At 44.5% G+C, this 27,897-nt stretch overlaps 1 protein-coding gene across 3 annotated transcripts in view; it reads right to left on the bottom strand.

The window, feature by feature from the left end:
* Positions 1–4,250: 4,250 nt before the first annotated feature.
* Positions 4,251–27,897, bottom strand: part of C2cd2 (C2 calcium dependent domain containing 2) — a 74,981-nt gene continuing 51,334 nt past the window's right edge. For 2 of the 3 annotated variants that reach the window (XM_057765318.1, XM_057765319.1), the window contains 3 exons: positions 20,444–20,571; positions 18,466–18,787; positions 4,251–8,502 (listed from right to left, as the gene is read on the bottom strand). In XM_057765318.1, coding sequence (XP_057621301.1) covers positions 8,282–8,502; positions 18,466–18,787; positions 20,444–20,571 — 671 coding nt within the window. In that variant the 3' untranslated portion in view covers positions 4,251–8,281. Of the gene's footprint in view, positions 8,503–13,840; positions 13,876–18,465; positions 18,788–20,443; positions 20,572–27,897 lie in introns of all 3 variants that reach the window. The other variant, XM_057765321.1, reaches the window with a different exon arrangement.

Raw genomic sequence — 27,897 nt, 5'->3', positions numbered from 1 at the left:
AGTCCTTGGTGGTATCCACATGATACTGGTTTTGCACACATGCAAGATACAAAAGTTATGGGGTCACCCAAATTTCAGAGGAATATCTTGGAGACCAAATGATATGTCATAGGATCAAAATAATTGTGGGGAGCCCCTGAGTGGATGATTAATGTTTGAAGCCAGCAGAGTAAAAGCTGAAGGGGCTGGGAAGTTAGAGATGCCCAGAGTGTGGGAATACCTGCTAAAATAGCTACATTCAGCAAGTTAAGCCCAGAGAGCAACATGGCTGTGTAAGCCCATTGGGGCTCACGTAGCTCCACAATGGGATGTAGAAGCATGGATCTACAGAACTTCATGTCTATTCTGCTGAGCTTTGGTCTTGGTTTGATCCCATCCTTGCTTTCTCTGCATCCATTCCTCTGGAATGGGATTACAGCTAAGACTTTGCATTTGAGTCTTAGAAGAAACTTTAAACCTAAACCAAGATATCTGGGACTCCCAAGGTCGACTAAATGTATTTTCCATTAAGAAGATGCCCAAGGGTTCAGAGATAGGACATTAAGGATTAAATACTAAATACTGTATTAGTTACTTTTCTATTGTTTGATAAAACACCATGGCCAAAACCAACTTAGGGAGGAAAGGATATACTCCAGTTTATAACTCTCAGATCACACTGGATCGCTGAGGAAGTCAGGGTTGGAACCTGGAGATAGGAACTAAAGCAGAAGCTATGGAGAAATGCTGCCTAGTGGCTTGCTCCTCATGGCTTATACCACTCAGGACCATCTACCCAGGGATGGCCTGGCCCACAATAGCCTAAAGCAACAGTTCTCAACCTGTGGGTCACAAACCCTTTGGGGTCAACCCTTTCACAGGGATTGCCTAAAACTATCAAAACCACAAATATTTGCATTATGATTCATAATAGTAACAATGAAAATTTTATGATTGGGGGAGTCACCACAACATGAATTGTTTTAAAGGGTCACAGCATTAGGAAGGTTGAGAACCACTGGGCCAAAGCCTTCCACATCAACCACTGATTAAGAAAATCTCCACAAGTTTATCTACAGGTAAATCTTATGAAGATTTTCTTAATTGTGGTTTCCTCTTCTCAGATAACTCTAGCTTGTGTCAAGTGAACAAAAATACCAACCAAGACAAACATGAGTTGCCCTCCCAGGTTCCTGTGCCAAATGCCTGGTGCCAAGTTGACAATGCCATTTTTAGGAGATAGTGGGAACTTTGGGATGTGGAGCCTCACTGGAGGTGTGCCTCTGAAGGTTATATCTGGTCCCAGGTTTCTTCCTGTGTTTCATGTCCCATGATATACTACCCTCAACACTGGCTCAGAAACAAGTGACCATGGATGGAACCTGTATGAGTAAGCCCAAAACATCACTTATCCCTTTTCTCGCCCCCCCCCCCCCGGCCCAGTATCTTTGTTAGGCATTTTGTCACAGTAACAAAGGCTAACACAACACCTGAGATATATGTTTTCCCAGAAAACATACCTCCTCAGTTCTGGTTTTTGTGTTAATATAAATGTAAAACTCTTAGTTGGACGTGGTGGCACATGCCTTTAATCTCAGGGCTTGAGAGGCAGAGGCGGGTAGATCTCTGTGAGTTCAAGGTCAGCCTGGTCTACAGAGTGAGTTCCAGGACAGCCAAGGTTGTTACACAGAGAACCTTATCTCAAAAAATCAAACATGCATACATATACATGTGTGTGTGTGTGTGTGTGTGTGTGTGTGTGTGTGTGTGTGTGTGTATATCCTTCATTGCAAGGCATTACAATCATCCCAGCCACCTCTCTGATCAGGGGCTGTGGAGATGACTCTGGGGAAGTGCTTGCTGTGCAAACATGGGGCAGAAGTTTGAATTCCAGCATCCATGTAAAAACACACAAACAGGGCTGTGCATGCCTGCAGCCCCAGCACTAGAGCCGTGTATGGGGCAGGATGGAGACAGGAACACTGGGGCTTGTTGTCCATCCCAGGACTAGGTTCAGTAAGACCCTGTCTCAAGGGAATACAGTGGAAAGTGATAGCGGACATCAGCATGCTCTTTTGGTCTCCATGAACACAAGCAAGAAGAACACGTATGTAGACACATCAGGATACTTTTATACAGATAAAGAGGGAAATCTAATCAAGAAGTAAGGTAATTCCAACTGAATTCCACATGATAGCATCCATAGCTAAAAGGCAAGATTAGAGTGCAAGAAAAGCCAGATTAAACTATAGTCCTTAATCTCTGCATTTAACACAGGCAGAGTTGGGGACTGGAGGCCATAGTATGTCAATGGCACCAATATAGAGAGGCCACACTTTTGAATCTGTCGCATGCAGGATGACTTGGAAATGTTAGAGCTGTGCTGTGCTGTGGTCAGAGGATAAACCCGTAAGAGTCTGGCCTGGTGCCTTCTCTTCAAGGTTACTATGTGGTTATTCACTTTGGTGTTGAGCCTGTGAGTCACCCTGCATGCTCCTTTTTTATGAAGCACTGGTTGATATACCTCCAGCACCCTGCACTTGTAGGTATGTCTGATGCCTAAACAATATGTTACCTACATTCCCTCCAGCATCTCAGTCCTGACATGAGGTGAATGAGACAAGATGGGTGGAAGCCGCCAGCTGATGCCCATCCTCATGCCAGTGATATTTTTGATGGGAAGAGAGATGAGTCACAGCAGTAGAGCCTGATAGATGGGGGACTAGCCATGGTAGGCAGCTGTCCTTGTGGGCCCTTGGTAGCCTTTCATGAAGTCAGGGCCCGAAGGTGTGCATTCTAGAGTGGCCAAGGGTAGCTGGTATGGGTTAACCCAGGCAGGGAAGATGGACTGTCAGGAACCCAGAATTCCTCTGGAGGTGCCAGCAGAGATAAGCCTGGACAGTTGGTCCCCTAGTCCTCTCTTGGAATGTAATCACAAAACAGACCTTAGTTTGAAAAAGTTTTCTGTAGACTTTGGAGTATTTGAACCCTTGATCTCCAGTTGATGCTGCTGTTTGGGAAGGCTATGGAACCTTTAAGACTGAGGTTCTCAGCCTTCCTAATGCTGCAACTCTTTAATACAGTTCCTCATGTTATTGTGACCCCAGACATAAAATTGTTTTTGTTGCTACTTCATAACTAATTTTGCCATTTTTATGGATCATAATGTAAATATCTGTTTTCTAATGGTCTCAGGCAACCCCTGTGAAAGGGTCATTCAACCCCCAAAGGGGTTGTGACTAACACGTTGAGAACCACTGCTTTAAGAGGTACAGCCCTGCTAAAGGAAGTACTCCACTGGGCTTTCAGGGTTTATAGCCTTGCCCCACTTCCTGTTCAGATTTTGAATAAAAATGTGATCGGCTAACTTCACACTCCTGCCCACGATGCCTTCCCCGCCATAATGGACTATCATCCCTCTGGAACTATGAGCCAAAATAAACCCTTTCGTCCCTAAACTGTTTTTTGTCAAGGTATTTTTTGTCAAGGTATTCAGCGACATCTCCACAGTAGAAGCCCCCTTTGATGCAGAAAATGGATGGGGCTTGGCTCAGGAGTGGCTGGCTACCTCACGTGCTGTCCCATAGACAAGCAGGCTGAAAGTAGAGCTGAAGAGTGAGGGCTTCTGAGAGTGGGACCTGTGGTTTCCCTGGTGGTTCCTCAGTGCAGCACAGCTCCAAAGACAATGCTTTTGTTTGTGCATGTGGCAGGGCAAAGTGAAGGAGACCACAGAAACTGAAGAACACAAAGGGGATGAGATGCCTGCAGCAGGGGACAAGGCTGCCTCAATCCCACTCCAGAAACCATTGCCAGATCCTGTGCATGCATAAATGCTGTCACATACCCATGGCTAAACTGTTGCCTATTCCCTCTGCTCTCATCTGGGATATCGATAGCAGGGACCCAGACTGATGAACGCTCCCCAGCCTTCACTCCCCAAACATGTGTCTCACAGGCACTGCTTTGGGGGACCTGGCCCAAGACAGATCCTGGCTTGCAGCACCCACAATTCATCACTCCCCAGAAGGTTTCTGAAGCCGCTAAAATCCTACAGTAAATTTTAACCCCAGCCTTGGTGGAACTCAATAGCACACAAAATATAGGAACACGAGGATGAAAAGTCCATTGACAGGAATGAGGGTCAAAGAAGGTATCCGTGTGTATTTTCAGTCAGTTGGCTGCAATTGCCAGTCATACAAAGGGACAAAGGACGGTAGCAATTCAAATATTAGAGAAGCCCCTGGTACTCTCAGGACAACCCAGGACTTGGAAACCACTCAGCTCAATGTTTTCCATGAGCACATTTATTTCTTGAGAGGTCAGTACAGGTGCAGCCATGTCTCGCTGCCGAGGGTGGTGCAGGGTGACAACCACATCCAAAGTGCTGCAACAAATACAATCATTGTCACAGATGCCAGTTGCTACTCACCAGCATCAGGCTCACCGCACACCTGGGAAGCCTTTACTTTTATTCTCTTTGCAGTAGAGGTTTGACATGACAGTGGGCAGCAAACTATGGCTTACAGCCCAGGGGATAATCACATCTCCTCTCCACCATCAGCAAAGTGAACCAGGCAGCTTGGTGATTCCAATACTTATTTATACACAGAACAGGGACATTTTACATAAATAGCCAGAGGTGAAGGGAGCTTGTACTGCTGGTTTGAACAGTGTCTTTGTCTCCATGCAGGTGCTTTGGTCCTCAGGTCTTGGCCTGTTGAGATGGTGGGGACAGTGCCTGTCATCAGGGTCAGTACCCACACCTGTTTCTGTGTGACAGAGACACGTTTTCCTTCCACCATCTATCAACTTGTATTTTGAAAGTTGAAGATTGTCAGCCCTGAGCTTATTAACCAAAAAAAAAAAAAAAACAAAAACCACTTTGGGTGGCAGCAATATGAATTAATCTTTCCCTTTCTGCTTGAGAAGAACATTTGCAACTCTTTTCTGTAAATGTGGCCAGGGAAAACCCAAGCAAAAATCTGATTTGGAACTGGTCAGCAGTAAATAGCTGGCTTCCTTCCATAGCCAGGAAGCAGGGCTGGTTTTGAACTTGTGAAACTAAAATTTAAAATAAAGTGCTTTGTCTAAATCCTCTTGCTCATAGTAGGTTTTCAACCAGAGCAAGAGAGCCCTAGTTTTGTTACTGCTACACCAACATCACACACAAACACCTCTATTTAGTCCCTGCATGAGGACAGGGGAAATGTGGCCAGCTCACTCCAGCCAACCTGAGATCTGCTTCTACATTTACAGACACCTGAATTAGTGTTCATGAGAAATTTCTTTAAAACCAGGACTCTGCCAAAAATCAAGACAGAACCTGAAGCCACAAAAGAATGCAGTGGAGATAGTAGGAGAGAGGTGACTTACACATGTGTGCTGTGGGCAATTGGTACATAATCTTAGGACGTTCAGCTCAGCCCTATACCATGAAGAAACAGAAGAGGATAAACAGCTTGGAGAAGAGACTTCACAGTACAAGGAAGGTCCTGAAGCCACCTGTTTGTGTCCCCCATCTCTGCACCCTCTGCTGTGATGGTGTTCTCAATTAGCAAAGGCTGCTCAATGGAGCCCCTACAGGACAGGTCTGAGCTGTGGGTAGGGTGCCGGGAGCAGGATACTCACAGGGTCATCTGGAGGCTAGGATGGCTAAAAACCATTTGTTCTTTTTTATTGTCATTGCTGACAGAGGAAGTATAACCTAAAATTCTGATGCCTTCACACTTGAAAAACTGAACATAAGGCCGGGCGGTGGTGGCGCACGCCTTTAATCTCAGCACTCGGGAGGCAGAGGCAGGCGGATTTCTCTGAGTTCGAGACCAGCCTGGTCTACAAGAGTTAGTTCCAGGACAGGCTCCAAAACCACAGAGAAACCCTGTCTCGAAAAAACCAAAAAAAAAAAAAAAAAAAAGAAAAACTGAACATAAATATCAAAACCAATCAAACCAACAAAATCTGCATAAGCTGAGCATCCCTAACACAAAAGTCTAAACCGCAAAACTCTGTGTGTACCATAGTGTCCAAAGAGCTTCATATTTCTGAAAATTTTATATGTGGGATTCAGGGATGCTCAGATGGTAAAGACTTATCAAGATATTCCCAGATCCAAAAGGTGTCTCAAATTCCTCTAGCCCCACGCATGTTAGATGAGGGCTACAACTCCACACTGAAAATACAGCATCAAAATCAGAATTCCTGACACACCAGTCTCTGAAAATGGACAGCTATGTGTCACAATTCTGTGCATTGTACGGAATATCAACACTTCAAGTAAAGCACAGCATTTAAGTCACATCCATTCCCAAAAAGAGTACTGAGGGTTACTGGCTTTGGGAACCAATTTGGTACTGATGGCTCCATTCTGGAAATTTGCAGTGACTTAACAAAAGGTGAAAATATACTAAAGTGTCTCTTCAAAGTCACCTGAAAACCACCTGAGATTCTTCCAGGTTCTTTTTCTTCTATTTCTGTTGCTGTTTTTAGAAGGGGGTCTCATGTAGCCCAGGCTGGCTTAGAAGCTAACATCCTCCTTTCTTCACCTTCTAAATGCTGGGATTACAGGCCTACCCAACCACACCCATCAAGAATTTTCAAATTCATTTTAATTCTATGTTTATTTGGAAGTAAAATTCACTGGGCCTAGTGGCTTAGGCCTGTACTTCCAGCTACCTGAGAGATGAAGGCAGGAGGATCAGAGTCGCAAGGTATGCTGAGCTACAGAGCGAATCACAAGGCAGCCCAGCTAACTTCATAATAATAAAAAAGTAAAAAGAGGGCCAGGGAAATAGTTCAGTAGAGAGGGGCTTGTCCAGTGTGCAAGAAGCCACAGGTTTAATCCCCAGAACAAAGTAACTGAAGAGAAAGAAAGAAAAAGGATTTCTAATACGGGTTTCCAATCTCTCTTGCTAAAACAGGAAGAAGAAAAAAAAGAACATATTACTATAATTTTGGCTTTCATAGACATCTTTGGTCAACAACAGTGACTTTGCTCTGATATTTCTAATGAACAGAAGAGGCCAGACAGAGCTTCCTGACTTCATATCAGTGACAGAACTCAGGTCTTCCTGTCAGCCCTTCCATTGTTATAGGAAGAAAACGGATGTTATTAACAGGTCAAAACCGCCAAGAACAATGGCTCTGGAGGAATGTGAGACCCAGGGAATCTACAGCGCCAGGCACACAGACGGGGACACTACCTTATGGATACAGGGGATACTGAACCCAGGTGCCAACTTTATCATTTTCCCACAGTAAAGAAAAACCAGGATACCTCAAAATGTGACCAGAAGTCCCTGTTCACAGTAGAATTCTGAAGAGCCCATAAAAAGAATTCCTGCAAGTTTGGCCCATTGTTATAAAACTTCTATGCCTAACACTAACTGGTACCCAAGATACAGAATAATTTCTTCAGTTGCCCTAAAAGTTCCTTGTTTTGGTTGTTGACTATATTTGGCAAGAACCATATATGTTTGTGATCATGTCCTATAAGATATCAGTCATTGCTCCCAATGTCAGCCTCGGCATATTTGAGCTTAGTGTGCTGCCTGTGCCATGGGAAAAAACAGAACCCTAGCATAAGAAATAAACATATCTGAATTTCTACACCTCTACCTGCATGAAGGCTCAAGTAAATCTGGAAGTGTCTGGCATAATCTGCATAAGACACATTTAGTGTTTGCATAAGTTTTTAACTTCTATGGCTAATATCAAAAGCGAACACCTTCTAATACTTGTCAAAGCATATCTTTTTCCTATTATAATTTCTTCATGGCTCAAAAATCCTGCCTATATCTATACCACTGTCCCCTGGGCCAGATGCAGTATTTAATTCTAAATAGCAAGATATGTGAGGTGGCCCATTCTGCTCATAGCAACAGCCCACAGCCCACCTTTCCCTCATGACATGGTCCAGACATGAACCCTAATAGTCCCTGAAGGAGAGAGAAAGAAGTAGGTGGACTGGGTTCCCTCCTGCCTACTATCAATAGTCCATCAGAGCACACATCCTTTACTGATGTAAATATCTATCTAATAGTCCACCTCAACACTTGGATTACATGGTGACAGCTCGAGCCCTGAATATCTGCTGGCAAACTGGACGGCATTATCAGCCGTCTTCGGGGGAAGCGTCCTGGACAAACAGGCAGATTTTTTTTCCCTTTAAAAACTGAGATTATTGAGAGAGAGAAAAAAAAACCCCAAGCTAGACAAAGCACGCATCCGATGGGACTGGTTCCTGCTCTTCTGGTGGGGGTCTCTGTGGTCCCATTCTCCAGCTCTGATGATGGGGTAACTCGAGCTACGTGCAGGCCTCACTGGTCGCTCCATTCACGGTGTGTTTGCCTCTGTGCCTGGTAAGCAGCTTTTTGTTCAGGAGCCGGCTGAGGGTTGCCCCCTTCTTCTGCCTCCCCTCCGGTTGCTGCAGGAATACCAAGTCGTTATGTGACTGGCTCATGCCTGGGTCTTTCTGCTGGTGTCGCCGGCGGAAGAAGAGCTTGGCACTTTTCCTTAGAATTCCTCCTGCAAGAGGGGAGCACAGGAGTGGTCAGGGCTGTGGGAGAATGAACCCAGGCCAAGGGGGAAGCAAAGTTCTCAGACACCTGTACAACCTGTGACAAAACCAGGCACTCCCACAGAGGCAGAGTTAAAGTAAGACCCTTACAACAGCAAGACTGGCAAGCCTGCACTGTCGAGTTGGTGGGCAGGGGGTCCCTTACAACCCCTCCCCTTTACTAGGAACTCTGTGATAAGCAAGGCCATGCTGTATGCCCAGGAATGAAGGATATGCTCCTAACAGCAAGCTTAGAGCCCTGTAAATCATGGAGCTTGTGTTCTTAATACAGTATTGTTCTTTGAGGAATAGGGTTTATTTTTAAAAATTAACTCTAGATCATTCTTTAGACTTGCACAAGGATATTATATCTATTTTATCTACCAGTCTGTTCATACGCTCACCCACACTAGACTAAGCCATATGAAACTTGTTAGTGGATCATTTCAACCTAGAAAGTCTCATGCTAGGCTGAGAATGTAACTTAGTAGTAAAGTACTTGCCCAGAGTGCATAAGGTCCTGGGTTCAATTCCCAGCACACATTCACCCAACAATGAAAATAGTAAAAACAAGCCGGGCGGTGGTGGCGCACGCCTTTAATCCCAGCACTCGGGAGGCAGAGACAGGCGGATCTCTGTGAGTTCGAGACCAGCCTGGTCTACAAGAGCTAGTTCCAGAACAGGCTCCAAAACCACAGAGAAACCCTGTCTCGAAAAACCAAAAAAAAAAAAAAAAAAAAAAAAAAAAAGAAAAAAGAAAATAGTAAAAACAAAGAAAAAGAAGTGGGCAAGACAAAATGAAAAGAAGCCCTTGATTTTGTATGGTTCAACTCCTTGGTACAGATGCCGAGTATGGTGTATGGAACAGAAAACAGAAAACAAAGAGTGGTAGCACTTGTGGGGTTAAAACAGTCCCTGAAAGTCAAGTGCAGGCACAGCGCAGATGAGAGGAAGCTCAACATCACCTTTTCACCAATTAGTTTAGCATCCTATTAACCCAGGCCCAGCAAGGCCAGGGGCAGTACCAGGCTAGCCCATGAAGTTCATTATTGTTTACTTCAAGGAGTTGTGTTCAGCCGGGCGGTGGTGGCGCACGCCTTTAATCCCAGCACTTGGGAGGCAGAGGCAGGTGGATCTCTGTGAGTTCGAGACCAGCCTGGTCTACAGAGCTAGTTCCAGGACAGGCTCCAAAGCCACAGAGAAACCCTGTCTCGAAAAACCAAAAAAAAAAAAAAAAAAAAAAAAAAGGAGTTGTGTTCAAAAGAAAAGCCTGGCCACGGAGTCAGGGAGATCTGTCCCAAATTTGACGGTTTGTTTGGCATATGAGCCACATTCAGCAATCCTGATACACATACTTGGCCTCCTGTGTTCCTCATGAATAGGGTGTGCTTGGATGTGCTTCTGTACACAAAACACATGCCAACATGTTAGCATCTGAGGGTGGGGAGGAGACCTGGTAGGGATCTCCTTAGCATCCATATTCACAATGGAGAAAGAAGCTGGTTACTTTAAAAAGCCACCTTGGGTGGGTGGGGTGTACTTTAATCCCAGTACTAGGGAGACAAGGGCAGGCAGACCTCTGAGTTAGAGGCTAGCCTAGTACACAGAGCAAGTTCTATGACAGCCAGGGCTACAAAGGGAAACCCCGAATCAAAAACAAACCACAAAAACAAAACAAATAAAAGAACCCCCCAAACAAACAAACAAAAACAGTCACCTTGGCAGTCTGACCTTAGTGATGAGTTTGCCTTGTCCTGTTGGCGGAAGCAGAAAAGCTGGACTGCCTCAGAGGAGTAAGCTAATTTAATCTGCACAAATTTGCCAGAAAATGTTTAAAAACCTCTCCTTTAACAAACAAATTGCTTGTCACAAAGCGCAGTTAGGACAGAGTTTCACATTTATCCCAGAACAATTGCTAGGGTCTGGGGATGCTGGAAAGAGAAGGAAAAGGAGGTAAATATGGTCAAGAAAACGACTCTGCTCCAAGCCACAGCCTGGTGTTGCCACAGGTGAGAGGGATTGTTCCTAGAGTGAGTCTTGTCTCTGAGCAAGAGGCCAATCACCAGTTAGTGTTTGGATGGCTGGGAACTAACCTCCATCTGGGCATGACTGAAGCTGGTTTATGCATGAATGCAAAGACACTATTGTGGGTAATTCTGTCATATCAAAAGCATGAGGCAGGCAGAGAACCGAGCTCTAGGCATAGGCCCTCCTGGCTTTGAGTGGTTTCCAAGCCCTAGGTTACCTGGGCTAGAGGTGGGAAGGAGGGTCTGTGAGGATTTCAGACTTACAGGCACCTCCTAGATTTTGTTCTAGATTAGCTTTGGAGTTCCCAAAGAGCACAAACAGCTGGGGCACTCGCACTTGAAGTAGAGGAGGTTGGAGGGTAAAGGGAAGCCTGAGAGAAAAAACATAATAATCCATGCCCTGGGCCAACTGTAGACCCCAGAACCCTTGTGGTAGGACGGACCCTGCATGTCCCTGGACTGAAGCCTAGCCTAGGGTGGGGACTGTATTTTGGATCAGTATAGTGCTATGAGCTGAACTGTGTTGTTCTCAAGTTCCTGTGTTGAACTCCTAGCCCCCAGAATCTCAGAATGTACCCTCTGGAAATGGAGTCATTCCAGAGGTGATCAAATTAAAAGGTGATAATTAAGATGAGCCTAATTCCTGAGACATTCCTGATGTCTGGTGGCCTTATGAGAAAGGGAAATTTGAAGAAACACAGAGAGGGAAAATGATGCGGAGGACAGGAGGTAAAGATAGAGATATCTATAAAGCAAGGAAGGCCACGGACTGTTGCAAAGCCCTGAAGCTAGGAAAGGCCAGGGCAGTTTCTTCCTCCTGTCCTCAGAAGAAGCCAGTTCACTCGACACTCCAATCTCAGGTTTGCATAGAAATAAAAGATCATAAAGCTACCATTTAAGACAACACAGGTACCTCACTCACAAGGGACAAACATGGATTCGTCCGGGTTAAGGCAGGAAGTCAGACCATGAAGACAAGCACAGGGTGACTATATTCAAACAGCTTTTTTAAATTATCAAACAGGTTTAAAGGGTAATCGTCACACTTCCTGGCCAACACTACAATTTCCTCAAGAGAAATTGCAACATGAATACCTAAAGTCAAATTCCGGCCCTGAAGTGTCAAAGACTTTCAACAAGATTGTAAGAATGATTGACTTGAGGGTCTTAAGTTTTATTGTTTCTCAGCTGTTTGGCTAAGATCAACTGCAGACAGATTTAGAAGGAAGAAAAAGGAAGGCTTTAAGTGTGTGTTTGTTGTGATCTCTACAAATGTCCAAGGTTTAAGCTGCATTCAGCAGACGTGCACCTGTTCTCGGGTCCCACACCATGGTGCGGCCTATAGCAATGTTGTTTTCTGTTCTTCCAGCCTCCCTCACGATCACTGCAGTCCCTCTGCTGGTGTGCTAAACTTCACTTTCCAGCATCCGTCAGAAATGGATGCTATCCCATGCTATGCACTGACATGACAATCTTCCTGCACTGGTTTGTAAGACCTTGGAAATTATGACTTCTATGAGGATGACATGGTCTTCCAGACTGAAGGGAATTCCTTTGATATGGGTGCTGATACTGTCTCAGCAGGCTTGCACTCTCGAGTCTGGGGAAACCTTCACTGCGTTGGAGAAGTGACTATTCGGGTCCCACAATGACATATGTGTGGGCCTAAGGTGACTGGCTCCTGAAACCAGTGTTCCCAGGTCTAGCTTTTCTGTGCTGCTAGGGGAAGGGTCTGGCCTTGAATGTCAATGGGACCCACCCCTTGAGAAATGGCTGCCAGGTGTCTAGAGCAAAGGGTGCCTCATGGTCTCAGAGAGGAGCATACAGACACAGTGGAGACAAGAATCCCGTCTCCAAAGAAGGATACCAGGATGTGGGGAGGATGGGACATTCCAACAAGGAAAGTTCATTTGTGTCTGTGAGGAATAACTCAAATAAGTTCTCTCCTCTCTCTCTCTCTCTCTCTCTCTCTCTCTCTCTCTCTCTCTCTCTCTCTCTCTGTGTGTGTGTGTATGTGTATGAGAGAGAGAGAGAGAGAGAGAGAGAGAGAGAGAAAGATCTTTGTCTCTCTTTTGTGGTGCTGGATATCAAACTCACATCTAACAGGTACCAGATAAACTCTACCACAGAATCGTACTCCCAGTTATGAACTAACTAACACATTTACTATGTGTTAAACCTCATCACCACAATTACCATTAGAGACAAATAATTCCGGAAGAACCATGGCCACAGATATACATATCAGTCAGGATGAGAGGCACAGAGACACTGGTGAGGGAAGTGGGTTCAGAAGACAGGGTAGAGTCTGCTAGGAGCTGAGGAATGGATAAAGGGAGGTCACTCACAGAGATAAGCTTTTCAGCTTTCTAGCACATCAGATGGCCACAGTTCACAGGAAGTCATATGAAGGAGCATATGTGTAGGAGCAGGAAGGCTCCATGCACAAAGTCTTAAGAAGGAAACTCTCCTGAGTTGTCATTATGTGAGTGTCCACATGCTAAAATATCACACTGGCCTTCCTGGGGGTGTTGCTTAGCATAAGTCTATGATACGTTAAAAAGCCTCCTGTGTTTAAGGAGACATGAGCCCTGGCTGCACTGGTTTTACTTTCACACACTGGGTTTTCAAACTTTCATTTGAAGTTATGTGAAATCTGAGGCAAATCACATAGTTTTTAAATGGGGAGTTGGCACTGGGGAAAATTCTCTTCCTGGTGTTAGTCTCCCCTTTAAAAACACCCCCAAGAAGACTGAAGCATGGATAGACACAGAAAGGAATTTGAAAATTATTCTAAATTCTAGCCCTGATGTCACATTTCTAAATTTATCCTATTTATTTCTGTGGAGGGGCAGATATAAATAGCCAATGGGAGAATCTGTATTAAAATCTGCATGTAGGAAGACAATGGCCCTGGCAACCTGAAAGTATGTTCTCTGGTGTCCAAAAGCAACCTCAGATCTCAAAAGAAGTCTCAGACAGACCATGCATAGAAGAGACAACTCAAGAGACAAGAAATCAGTAAAGCTCTGCCAGGCTCCCTCATCCCAGCCAGGCTGCCCAGGTGAAGCCATCACAGCAGGGTGGCTTTGCACCATCAGAGGACAGAGGAAGTGTCCTGTCTGATGATTGATGAAGGTGACAATTTACTTAGAAGTCAAAAACACAGAAAACCAGCCACAGGAAAGGTCAGGCAGTGGGAAACCCTCACTTTGCTGGCACTCTCTACATAGTCAATTACACAGAATGTTTTAAAAATGCAACATGAAAAATAACTTACTGTGCAGATAATTAATTCTGGTTGGCATAGTGATCCTCTTAAGTTAAAGGGAATGAGCACGAGATGCAGAGATGTTGAGAGGCAAAAAGAAAAGCACGCAAGAACAGAGTCAGAATGAAAGTTAGAGCTTGGAGTCATTATATCACAGTGCACACACATGCTCACACACGCATTCACATGCACACCTGAGTACACTGATGCACACACATGCTCACACTTGTATACATGCACACACAAGCACAGACTCATACACACATGCACATACATTACATGCGTATATACATACATATGTGAACATGGGCAGTCAGCTCATATTTGTACATGCATGTACATGTATATGCATTTTTAAGCACACACATGTACACATGCAAGGTTGCCATCCAAGATATTTGGCAACGTTTCTTTTCTCAAATCTTTCTAAGGACCTTTGTGATGAACACAGGACAAAATTTACCACCCAGACCCATTTGCACAGTTCCAGTGGGCTTATTATCACACAGCTGCAGCAGTACTTTCTTTTCAAGTGCTGGGAACAAACCCAGGACTTCATGCATGCCATACAAAGCACTGTACCACTGAGCTACATCTCTAGTCCTGCCAGTGCTTTTAGAACCTAAAATAGCTGGGCAGTGGTGGCGCACTTGGGAGGCAGAGGCAGGTGGATCTCTGTGAGTTTGAAACCAGCCTGTTCTACAAGAGCTAGTTCCAGGACAGGCACCAAAAACTACAGGGAAACCTGTCTAGAAAATAAAAATAAAATAAAATAAAATAAAAACTTAAATTGAATTTGGGAAATATCATAATATATAAATTCCCATTCAGCAAGAGTCCAGGAGAATTCCAGTTCCATGGAAATCCAAAGCCTCCAACACTCTCCTAACTATACTAGAAAATGCAGATGGTTTACAAGTCATATGTAAATCTTGGTTTAAAACCAATCCCTGGGGGCTGTAGAGATGGCTAAGAAGTTAAGAGCTCAGGTAAACTGTTTCGGTGGGTGAACCCATCACGGTCTTGACCTCTTTGCTCATATTCTCACTTCTCCCACTCTTCAACTGGACTTTGGGAGCTCAGTCCAGTGCTCCGATGCAGGTCTCTGCTCTGTTCCCATCAGTTGCTGGATGAAGGTTCTTTGGTGATATTTAAGATATTCATCAGTCTGACTACAGGGCAAGGCCACTTTGGGCACCTTCTCCTCTATTGCTTAGGGTCTTAGCTGGGGTCATCCTTGTGGATTCCTGGGAATTTCTCTAGTGCCAGGTTTCTTGCTAGCCACATAATGGCTCCTTCAATCAAGATATCTCTTTCCTTGCTCACATCTCTGCCCTTCCTCCATCTAGACCATCCTGTTCCCTCAAGTTCTCTTCCCCACTTCTCCCCTCATCTTCCCCTTCCGTCCTCCCTACTCCCCCACCCTCATATCCCAACTTTGTCAGGCCATCTTGTCTACTTCCCCTTTCCAGGTGGATCTATGTATGTTTTTCAGGATTCACTTTGCTACTTAGCTTCTCTCTGATCATGAACTGTAGAGGCTCAATGTCCTTTGCTTTACAGCTAGTATCCACTTATGAGAGAGTACACTCACCAACTCCAGCCGGACAGGGAAGGAAACAGCATAGGTCCAAACTAGTCCTCTGAATGTGGGTGACAGTTGTATGGCTGGGGCAGACTGCAGGGCCACTGGCAGTGGCACCAGGATTTATCCCTACTGCTCGTACTGGCTTTTTTGGAACCTGTTCTCTTTGAATGGATACCTTGCTCAGCCCAGATACAGTAGGGAGGGCCTTGGACCTTCCCCAAAGCAATGTGCCTTACCCTCTCTGAGGAATGGATGGTGGGGTGGGGTGGGGGATAGGTGAAGGAAATGGGAGGAGGGGAGGGAGTGAGAACTGGGATTGGTATGTAAAATTTAAAAAAGAGGTTACGAACACTGGCTGCTCTTCTAGAGGACCCAGGTTCCATTCCCAGCACCCACATGGTAGCCTACAACCACCTATAATTCCAATTCCAGGGAATGGGATACTATTTTCTGACCTCTGAAGGCATGCAAGTGGTACCCAGATATAAATCCAGGCAAAACACCCATATAAATAAATTTTAAAAAAACACTCACATAAAATAAATTTAAAAAACAAAAACAAACAAAAAAACAACTAAACCCCACCAAGCCATTTCCTGTAGTACCAGTATTGAAAAAAATATCATGAAATGAAATGGATTGACAACCCAGCTTAGACTTATTTAACATTCTGCCAACATCTCAGGCTAAGTACAAAACTTCTAGAAACTGCAGGATAAAGACTAAGCGTATGTGTGTGGTGGTGGTGGTGGGGGGGGATTGCAGGTGTAGTCACCTATACATCTGTGTGGGGGTTAGAGGTTAATATGAGGTCTCTTCCTCTATTTTTCTCCACCACAGTTTTTGACAGAATACCCCACTAATCCTGCAGCTCACTGACTGGCTAGTCTGGCTAGAGAGAGCTCCCGGGATCCTTATGTCTTTGTCTCCCATTAGTACTGGGATTACGGATGTATATTTTTTCCATGGGTGCTGGGAATCTGAACTTGTTTCTTCATGCTTGCATAGTAAACACTTTGCCCACTGAGCATCTCCCTAGTCCCCCCTTTCCCCCACCACACACTCAAAACAAGGTTCCACCATTTAGTTCTGGTTGGCCTGGAATTCACCATATATACCAGGTTAGCCTTAAACTCAGAGATTCCCCTGCCTCTGTCTCCCAAGTGCTGGTATTAAAGGCGTGCGCTACCATGCCTGAGCTCTACAAAATAATTTTTTAATATGTTGCCAAATACTCTCTTTCAGAAAACTTTAGGTCAAGGCATTTCAAGTACCCGAGGGCAGGTTCAACCTCAGCTCCCAGATCAGTCAAACATGCTTGGACCTCCCCCAATGCCCAGCCTCTGGGGAAGCTCTCATGCAAAGAGGCTTTTCCAGCCCCCAGAAGATGTGACAGACATCCAGACTCCTAAGAGGCATTCATCCGTCTGGCCAGTGAAGGGAGAAGGATGTTAGGTGCACAGCAAGGAGGATACCCCAAGGGATACCAAAGGTAGCAGGAGCAGGAAAGGCTTGAAGGAAGAAAAGGAGTGGTGGGTGGATGCTCAGGGGTGGTAGGCTTGGCATCTCTTAGAAACCTGGAGGGCACAGAGGGAGCTTTGGGTTCTGCAGGGACATGAATATATAGACTATTAACTCAAACAAGTAGAGGACAGGATATACCCTAGTATTCCTTGTTCTCCCCTGCTCACTGACTTTCCCAGCAACCTTCCAGAGGCTTCTATGATCCCAGAACAAAGTTCAGGTCAGAGTATGCACATGGGGTAGTCAGCAGACAGTCCCCCTGATACCCTGGGACACAGCTCACCCAGAGAGGATACAGTGTTCAACCGAGGGTCCCCAAGGCCAAGCTGTGGGAAACAGAGGCTGGGGTGATATGAAATCTTCCCCAGGAACACCCTCTTTCTCTCTTTCCTCTTTTAATGTTCAATTCCTCCCCCTATCCATTTGGTAAAGGGCACAAGTCCACAGGCAAGAAGCTAAACAGCAATAGCTTAACCTCAGCACCTGGGATTTGTGTTCCACTGTGTGGTGGTGTCTGTGCCATGCTCCCTAAAGAGTGTGGTACCTGTAGCTTCTACCCCATAGAGGCCAATAGTACTACTTTTCCTGGCTATGACACCACAGCTGTCTGCAAACATCACCTATGTCCTCCATGAGGCAAAATTGCCCAGCAGAAGACCCCACCTGTCTCTAGCAGAAGTAGTTGGCCAGGATTCTTAACACCTGGGATGGCTAAGCTTTTTGCCCAGTGAACTCCAAGAGGGTCCTGAGAAATCTGCTGGAGGTAAATGGGCCTTGGAGCCCCAGATACAAGGCAGAGTTAGGAGTGGATACTGAGTTCCACCACAGCTCCTGGGTTGACTCAGGTGCCTCTTTCAGCACTCATTTTTTTGAGGATGTGGATATTAGGGATGGTCTCTAGGTCTTAGAGGTGAAGCTCAGTGAGTCTGTTCCCAAAGGTGAGACAAGGTCTAGGTCCAAGTGTCCACCCCCAAGAAATGCCAGGCTCTGAAAGGTTCATTGCTCAAGGGGAAAACAAACTGATTGTGCTAGCAAATGACTTCTTACTATGTATGTATCAAGTCAGTGAGTAGTTATTCTGGGGGGGATTCTTGCCTTGTAGATCTTGCTGATTCCAGGTAGTGAGGTCTGGTTTGGTTCTAGTTGGAGGAAGAGACTTAGAGGAGCAAGTAAGGTTAGATGCCAATCTCTGCTCACTTTGCTCTGTCCCTGGACACTATGGCACCTAACTCCTGGTGGTACTCTGATGCCTTAGATAGCTGTTTCCAGATGGAGAGAGCCAGACAGGGAGGGTGCTTGGAGGCATGAAAACACAGTGGCCCCAGATGAGAAGATGAAGCCCCAGCTGCTCACAAACAGGCTTCCTACCTGCCTTCCAGCTCTCAGTGTCTGAGCATACTGGGAGGGAGGGGATGAAGCCAGGACAGCCTCAGAGAGGAAAAAAGGAAGGGAGGCCAGTGTGGGAGCAACGACATAGAGAGGGAAGCCCAAGCGAGAAGCTGGGGGGCTTGGGAACGGGTACCTTTATGCTTCTTGATGGCTCCAAGCTCTGAAGCACTCAAAGAGTTCTCTGACAGTTCGTCCCCATCCGGTTCCTGTAGGGCTGGACCGCTCCATGCTGCTGCTGGGATTTCCTTCTCCAGGTCCCAGGAGTCTAGATCATCCTCTCTAGGCTTGAGGGCAGGTAGGGCCTGGGCTGGCTCATCTTCAGGTGGGGAGGTGGAAGAGGCTACAACTGCCTCCTGAGGGCACAGAGTGGATGGGGCATCCCCTTGGTTGGTGCTGTCCATAGAAGCTGCATAGTTCAGCATGAGGGCAGCACTGTGGTCCTGAGACAGTGAGGTCTGTCAGGGGAGATGTACAACAGGGCAAATGAAAAACCAGCCCAAGGATGTAACAAGAGCACATGGAAGACAAAGAGGGTTTGACACCACCTGAATATCGCCTCCCAAGGCTTTCTGACTAGAAATATCAAGCAGTAGCAAGGACAGCTAGCCCCCAAAGGCCCCTGTACTACATGGTAAATGCTTCTAAAATACGTTTCCATCTTAGCCAAGACAGAGAGCCACAAGGCATCCAGAGGTGGTCTGGAGGGCACAGGCTGAGGGTGCTGGAGAAGAGTTAACACACTTCCTACTGCACACCTATCAGTAAGGGAACCCCAGAAGGTGAGTGGCAAGGACTATCACTTTCTTCAAAGTAGATAAAGTATAGTTCAGCAAAGAGCATAAACTTGGGCAGATTGAGTCTTTTACACTTTTGTTACTAAGCACCTTTCTATCTCAAAGTAGAGATTAACCAGAAGATGATGGGTCCTCTTAAGGACTGTATTTGTTTGTAAAGTTACAGGCACTAAACTAATAGGTAATGTGGAAAGCTGGGACAGTGGCTCAACAGGAATGACTGAAAGACGCAGCACCCAGGCTGTTCTCAACCTGGGTGGCAGTCACACAAGTAGCTTTGCTAAGTGACAGCTGACAGATGAACCAGCTTACAGAAGTGCATGGTATGATACCAATACAACATTCTGTATGCCAATAAAAACTAATAATCAAAGTGGCCTACAGGTATTAAATATGAAGATCATCTGATGATTCTGAGACAAAGCCAGAAAGTAGAGAGATGATCATGGGTCTTGCTTACTAACCCAGACTGAATAAAAGCTTCCACTATTTGGCCTTGTTGGCCCCAGAGATCTGCCCCTCATACTCTGGCGACTGAAGAAGCCAAGAGACTCCCCCCTGCCTTGGTGTTCAAGGTCATCATGAGCTTTCTTTTGAAGTCCTGGATCCAGGATACTCACAATACTGTGTATATCACTACCTATCATGACTCATCACTGGCACCTGCCAGCAACTAAGAGAGTGATTTCCAGCATGCTCTCCTGCCTGCCTTGTAAGACCCAACCATCCTCCCTAGTCATGGCTACAACTACCGAATCTGTAGCTTACTGCAGTGCTCTCTCTCCATCTACATTTGGAAATGTCTAGAAAGAACCAGAGTTTCTCCCATGGCCCTTGGCAATGAAGATCTAGCCTGCTCTGTGCTCCAGGGGCATGGCTGCAAACAGAGGCAGTTCACACCCTCCTTCTGCTCCTCAAAAGTTACCATAGAGTGGAAGAGCAGGGGAGCTGAATTAGAACATTCTGCAGAACAATCTTTGTTTCTATCAGTAATGAAAAGGAATATACATATTTATTATAAAATATTTAAATGTTTTGGAAATGAGTAATATGGAAAAAATGAACTTGGGAGGCAGCGAGGTAGAGCCTGTACCATGTGCTTTTCTTTCTCTCTTAGTAATCATTCCAGAAATGACTTACCAAGCTCCCAAGCCTCAGAGCATCACTAAGCAGATGGCTGCTACCTTCCTGTGTCAACAGGAGAAATGACTACTGTGGTCCCAAAGTAACTACCTCTCTGGTGGGAAGGAACTGTATTAGACTCTGTAGAGGGGACCATCTGGGTGGATGAGGGACTGGGGTGCTGCCTTCACCTACCTTGGAGACCCCTGAAATGATGATGGTACTTTTCTTCCGTGGGGACTTCAGCTTCAGCTTTGAGGATTCACTGAGCTGCCTAATGGCAACTTCAGCCACAGGATCTGAGCCATTCAGCACCAGTAGCTCTGCCAGGAGAAGGAAGCACTGAGTTCAGTAGCAAGATTAAAAGGCTCGGAGGGAACTCCCAGAGGAGGGGGCACGAATGGTCTATAAGCAGAGGATGTCAAACATTTTGGAGAAAGAGGGATAAAGGAAGGGGTTGAGGTATTGCAACTCATCTCTCCATAGAGCAGAAGCAGCCAGGAGCCAAACGTAAATGAATAGGCAAGGTCTAGGTCCTGTAAAACTTCATCTTTAGAAACGAGGGAGGGTCATCATCATCTACTCCCCGCAGTTATGAGCTACTCAATGATGTGTCTGCGTAAAACTCGAGTTTTACTGTTTACGAGTTGATTACTTTTTGTCAAGAAGACTATGCAAAGTGGCAAAAGCCAGTAGACAAAAACCAAATAAACTGTAGGTGGATGAGATGGTACAGTGAGTAAAGGCACCATGTCGGACTCTCTAACTTGAATTTGATCCCTGGGACCCAGTGGGGGGAAGGAGAGAACAGATGCCTGCAGGTTGTCCCCTTGACCTCCACATGCATGCAGTAACTGACACACACACGCACACACACACACAACAAAAAGAAAGTAAAAGAAAAAAGAAGAAATTCTTTAAACACTGGGAAAAATTTGCCTCACAAAGGCACACAACTCTCCCTCCCAAAGGTAGCTGACACACAACACTAATTACAGGCAGCTAATAAAAGCAATTAAGAGCTGGCCCTTCCTGTGTCATAAATATACCAAGTACTGCTGACAGAGCCTGCACGTTCCGTGAGGCAAGTTCTTCTCTCTTTTTGTTTTATTTTTAAAAAATAATCTCCACTTGACAAGGAAAATGATGCCAGGCTATCAGGCAGGTGGCGGAGTGGAGGTGCTTAATGGAGTCTCTCCCTCAGAAAACGTGTACTTAAAGTTTACACTGTTCTGCTAAGGCAAAATTAAACATGACAAAGAGGGATGGTGGTGTAGCTCAATGATAGATACTTACAGAGTATGCACAAGGCCCTGGGTTTGATTTCCAGGACTAGAGAAGCAAATGAAAAAACAAATACAACAAAAATGCTTTAAGAATGGCCATGGCCGCAGGTCACAGGGTCTGGTTTCCACAGTCAGTGACACACTTAGTCTTGCCTAGTGCCTGGCACAAAATTCCTAAAACCTTGACACTTTCTGTGATGTTTATAAGCCACATTTGTGTGTATGAGTATGTGTGCATGTTGTATGTGTGTATGCATGTGTCTCTGTGTGTGCATATGTATGTATTCATTCAATTCTGTGCACATGGGTAGGGGCCAGAAGTTGACAATGGATCTCTTCTTAACAGATCTCCATTTTGTTTTTTGAGACACAGTTTTTCATTGAATTTGGAGCTCACCAATTGGTTCAGATTGGCTGCCAGCAAGCCCCAGGGACCTTTTTTTTTTCTACGTCCCCAGAGCTAGGCTTATAGACTTGTTTGGCCACTCCCGATTTTTAAGTGGATGTTGGAGATAAAACTTAAGTCCCCACACTGACTTATAGAAAGGGAAATGTATCTTCAAGATGTGGATTACATGAAAACAATCCTAAAATTGGAGAATTGATACTGATACAGCTTGAATGTGAAATGTCCCCCACAGTGTTTAAAGGGCCTGCTTCCCAGATGAGGGTGCTACTCTGGAGGTTATAATATCTTCAGGGATGGAACCACTGCCACTGAATGTCAAGGCCCAGGCCTTGGTTCCAGAGCTCCCTCTCTGCTTCCTGGTGGGCCATGATGTGAGTAGGCTCTATTACACACTCTGGTTAACATGAATTTACTCTTGAAACAGTGAGCCAAAACAATTTTTCCCCCATTACACTGTTTCTGTCAGCTTCCTTGGTAACAGTGATACAAAATATACAAAATAACTAATCCAGAAAATTGGTAGCGGAGAAGTGAGGTTGTTGCTTCTGCCAAACCTGGATATGTGGTTCTTAGGTCTTTGGAAATAGCTTGTGGGAAAAACATGGGAGAATTTGGAAATGTGGACTAGAAAAACCCTTCCAGAAGCTCTAGAGGCTCCCAAATGACACAGGCTACTGCCATTGCTCTTGCTGCCCACCATAACTAGAAGGTAAGACCTATTGCTGAAGACACCACACACTTTCGCTTAGAACACAGATAAATCTGGAACTGACCTGAAAACTTCCTCCCTGCTGGAAGGTGCTATGCAGGCTGCTGGGGGAGAAAAAGAATCAATGGGCTTACCCAGCAGTAGACCCTGCACCCTATGATACTGACCTAACAGGCAAGATGTATCTACTAGCACAATAGTGCCATGGCTACTATGAAATAACCCAACTGCTTCTGATTGGATTTGAAGTCTGTTGCATAGGAATTTACTCCTGATCGTATAAACTGGTAAAAGAAAAAAACAAAACAACGAGAAGGAGCCCTCTATTGTTATTTTGCTAAATAGACATGGTGTCAAAAATTTGTTCATATCCATAGACTAGTGTTAATCTCAACTGCTTTTCAGAGAAGCCCACCCCCTTTAAGCAGAGACTCATAACTAATAAAAATGCTGAGAACAAGTAACTTCCCCAAGGCTGAGGGAACATTCTGGAAGAAGGAGAGGAAAGAGGAGATACAGGGTAGGAAAGAGTGCTATAAAATGCTGTCCTCTGGATAGGAAATGGCCATCACACTCATTAAGTCACAGCAGCAGTGATTACTTACACAAGATCAAGCCACAATATTCAACATGGATGAGTGGGTTTATATCTGAAGAGCTACTAGAAATTGATGGCTGCTGGGGGAGGGGAAGTCATTTTTCTTCAGGGGTTTTAGTCACTAGTGGGTTACCCATGCTCCAATAGATAGATGTCCCCATATATGCAGGGACCCAGTAGGTTATAAAAAGAGTAAGACATGGGGGTGGGAGGTGTTTGTGTTAGGGAAGAACTGAGAAGAGGGGGAGTGGGGAGCTGTGGGGAGCTATGATCAAGATACAATATATCTTGTATATAAGTATGACATTATCAAAAATAAATAAAAATATAATTTTTAAAAAGGAAGAAAAGCCCTAGAACACTGTAAGTAAGCCTTGGGTTCATTCCTGTGGGTGTGTGGAGATCTGAGTGCTGAGAGAAATGCAGTCAGTGAGACTGAGCTTCTGCTGTTTGGGATAGGAACAAGGACTCCACTGAGAAAGGACTAGAGACTATTTGTGCCACATTTTTGTGGTAGAAACTCCTTCAGCCAATAGCCTTTAAGACACCAGCCCACTTTGGGTGTGGTCTCATGTACTATAAAGGCAGACGAGAAGCGTGCCCAGCTCTCTTTGCTGCTGGTTTTGGCTCCAGTTCCCAGTGCACAGAGAGGATTGTGGATTGCTATTCTTACTGAGTTTATCCCCAAATAAATAAACCTTTGTTATACTCCATTTCAGGATATTGTGGAATTCTTTGGTATGATTACAAAATGGCACCAATGTGGACCAGCTACATCCACATAAAACCTGAGAGAGCTTGGGAAGGAATTAAAGACACAAAAGAACAGAGTTAAGCTTCTTGGTAGCAGCATTTTTTTTCAGATAGGTTCAGTTTGCTGGCAGTGAGCAGAGGTATGATTCCTTTAAGAGAAGGCTTCCTGACTTGGCCTTAGCAGCAAAAACTGCACCGCTGGCTCCTTTAAGAACCAGATTCCTGTTCAAGCTGGTAGCAGGAACTCTGGCTCTTTTGGGAGGTCCTGCACTTAAATGGGGTTTGTGAGCAGTGTGCTGGATATGGTTTCAGTTAATCGTGACATAGACCTGCTGCACTCCTGGAGCTGAGGCAGTGAGCATGGCCCACAGAAGCAATGAATATACCTCCACCATGTTGGATGGGGCAGAGCCAACAGGCAAGGCCATGGAGTTGGTCCTAGCCATACCCACTTAGGAATTAAAAGAAAAAGACACTCCTGGTCAGGAAATGATTACATATATGTGATAAAGACAGACTTAGACAAAAATAAACCTCTGAACAGGTCACAGTGTGTTTAAAATATGTACATAGGCTTGGGAGAGAGTAAAAAAAGTATAGACAAGAGTACAGAAATTAACAGATTAAAGAAGCAAAGATAATTAAATATTAAAAATAGAGTAAAATAGTAAATCACATAAAGATGGAAAATATACAGAGAGTCTGGATTATGTATATTATTGTGTTTTCTTTGATTTTTTTGACTGCAGAGAGACATTTGATTCTGGGGACTGCTAAGTTAAACCAACATAAAGGTATCTTGACTTCAAATTTTGAATTTAAGAATATATTGCTTTGGGGGCTGGAGAGATGGCTCAGAGGTTAAGAGCACTGACTGCTCTTCCAGAGGTCCTGAGTTCAATTCCCAGCAACCACATGGTGGCTCACAGCCATCTAGAATGAGATCTGGTGCCCTCTTCTGGCATGTTGCATATATAATAAATAAATAAATAAATAAATAAATAAATCTAAAAAAACTTTTAAAAAAAGAATATATTGCTTTGGAAAAGAGGTTCTGCTTTTGTTTCCACAGAAGATGAGAACCTGTGGATTCCTTCCAGGCTAATGTGGTTCAATGGAACAGGATTCCACCTGAATTGTCTCCATGAACCCTAAAAATACTTTGCCTAACAAACAGCAGGAAGCAGTTTGGAGAAAACAATGCCCAAATTTCCAAAATGACTATTTATAAATGTTTATTTTTATTTTAAAAGGATTGATTATAATTGATTAATGGTCACAATCAATTTTTAAAACAATAAGGGGGATATGATATAGAGATAAATACTTTGCACTGGGATGGACTTTGGTTTATTGATACAATTTAAGGTCAATTTTGTTATATTCATATTTCTACTCCTGTTTAAGGCATGTTTATACAGCTCATTAAAAATGTACTGTATAATTAAAAATTATAGGTAAATAGATAGCCTTTTATAACAGTCAAACTTGTAGTCATGTTAGTTTTCATGGGTAGGTATTCTTCAAACCTTTCAAAGACCTATAGAATATGGCATTTAAATGTTAACCTAGGACTTTCACGACAATGAGACACATCTGCTCCTGGTAGTACCAACCTACTTCAAGAGGATGATGAGCATTAAAGAGGCTCCTTATGGAGTTTGCTAGCCATTTGGGCAAGAAACTGCTCTTGCCTGGACTGCTTGATAGTATGCTGTATGAACTGGACATGCAGGACCTACAGAAAAATGACTGCTAAATTTTCCAAAAGACAAGATGGTCCTTCGGGGTTCCTGTTTCACAGAGGAAACTGCCAGGCATTCTACAGGACACAGAAGAAAGTGACTGACAAACTGCCAATACAGGCAGAGCAGTCTTTCAAATTTCCTGCTTCGTGAAAAAGTCTGCCAGATACTATGGGTCTGTAGGCTAAAGATAGGTGCCCCAACATTATAGAAAAACTTTGGGTGACTGTCCAGGCAGTAAGATGTCTCTTGTCAATTCTACAGTTTTGGAAGTTGCTTACAATGCACTTCCTGTTAACTTAGATAATATTATATCCTTCTGGGGTCTTTGCTGGAGTTGAAGACAGTTATATAGTTTTCCTTAGTTATGATAAAAGATAAATTAGATATGAAAATTTAGACTCATAAAGAAATACTGTAACTGTATTTCTTGCTTGATACCTGTTTTGTTATATGTAATTTTACTATAAAGTTTAAGCCTTCCTTTTTAATTATACAGAAAAGGGGAGATGATGTCCTTCTCTACATGTGTTGCTTTATTGGTTGATGAATAAAGCTGTTATGGCCAATGGCTTGGCAGAGTAGAGCCAGGCAGGAAATCCGAACAGAGATATAGAGAGAGAGTAGGTGGAGTAAGAGAGACGCCATGTAGCTGCCAAAGGAGAAAGACACCAGAACACAGAATCTTACTGGCAGGTCACAGTCTTGTGGTGATACACAGATTAATAGAAATGGGTTAATTTAAGATGTAAGAGCTAGCTAGACATATACATGAAGCATATAATTTCTGTGTGATTATTTGGGTCTGGGTGGCCAGAACACAAATGTACATATTTTGGTACAGAATTTGCCTATATTTAAACTATTTCTGGAAATTATAAAGAAGCTGAATTCCAAAGTAATTCAAGGCAGCACAGCATTCAGGCTATGGTATGGTTATGGCTGACTGCTTTAGTCAGGCTTACTGTGGAGTCAGAATAAAAATCACAGCAGCGAGATAGGGAAAATAAACTATTTGACCAATAAAGAAAAACATCTCAACCTGCCAAAGCAAGTGTGACAGGTTGCCATAGTTATCTAAGGAAGAAGTCAAATAGTTTGCACTGGGATGCAGAGGATGCTTTTAGTGCATTTCGGGATTTGGTGAGGCCCCAGACATCACAGGCTCCAGCACATAAAACTGCTTGCTCATTTGAAAGAGTTCTCTTTAAAGGACATAGCTGCAGGGCACCCTGCTTGAATGGGGCTGCTTAGAGAAGTGTTGTCACAGGTCACCCACACAGACACTCAGAAGTCACTGTGGTCATGATACGTAAGAAGCAATGGGTGAAACTTAGTGTTGACCACATGGTACGAGATTTTCATACATGCAGTATACAAGAATTATGGAATATGAAAGGAAATATGCCTAGATTAGGAAAGCTTGTGAGGCCGTGTAATTCAGGGTTGTGTTTCCTGTAAGGAGCATCTCATAGGGCAGAGTCTCCGAGGATGAAGGCTAAGCTGCAGTAGAGACCCCTGGATCATGGGGCATCTCCCAAGGAAAGCTGTAGGTAGAGCTAGCCCCAGAGAGGCCACATGGGCTGCAAATGGCAAGACCACAGGAGTGGAACTCTGTGTCTGTTGGTACTCAGATCATTCCACCACGAGCATTTCAGGCCACACAGGGCCAGAGCACCCAGTGCCTTGCTGAGGTTCAGTCTCCCTCTAGTCTAATCTCTCCTTCCATCCTCCCATTTCTCCCTTCTAGAATGGGAACATTTACTCTGTACCTTTGTAGTCTAGAAATGCATGACTTTCCTTTTGATTTTACAGGGGCTCACAGCTAAGGGACTGTCCTGAGTCTCAAAAACAAAACTCTAGACTTACATCCGATCCTTGAACAATGTTGGAACTATTGAGTTTATGAGTATTCTTGAAGTTGGCCCAAATGCATTTTGCATTATAAGACGACTATGAACCTTTGGAATCAGGGTGTAATACTATGGCTTAGATATCAAATGTCTCCCACAGGCTCATGTTCTAAACACTTGTTCCCCAGCCAGTGGCACTATTCTGGGAGACTGTGGAACCTTTAGAAAGTGGAGGCTTCACTGGCAGACATTTGACACTAGGGACAGGCGTTTGAAGGGTATAGCCTGGCCCCTGA

The sequence above is a fragment of the Chionomys nivalis genome, chromosome 3, assembly GCF_950005125.1.
Source record: "Chionomys nivalis chromosome 3, mChiNiv1.1, whole genome shotgun sequence".
Classification (NCBI taxonomy): domain Eukaryota; kingdom Metazoa; phylum Chordata; class Mammalia; order Rodentia; family Cricetidae; genus Chionomys; species Chionomys nivalis.
This window is presented reverse-complemented; position numbering and strand designations above follow the sequence as displayed.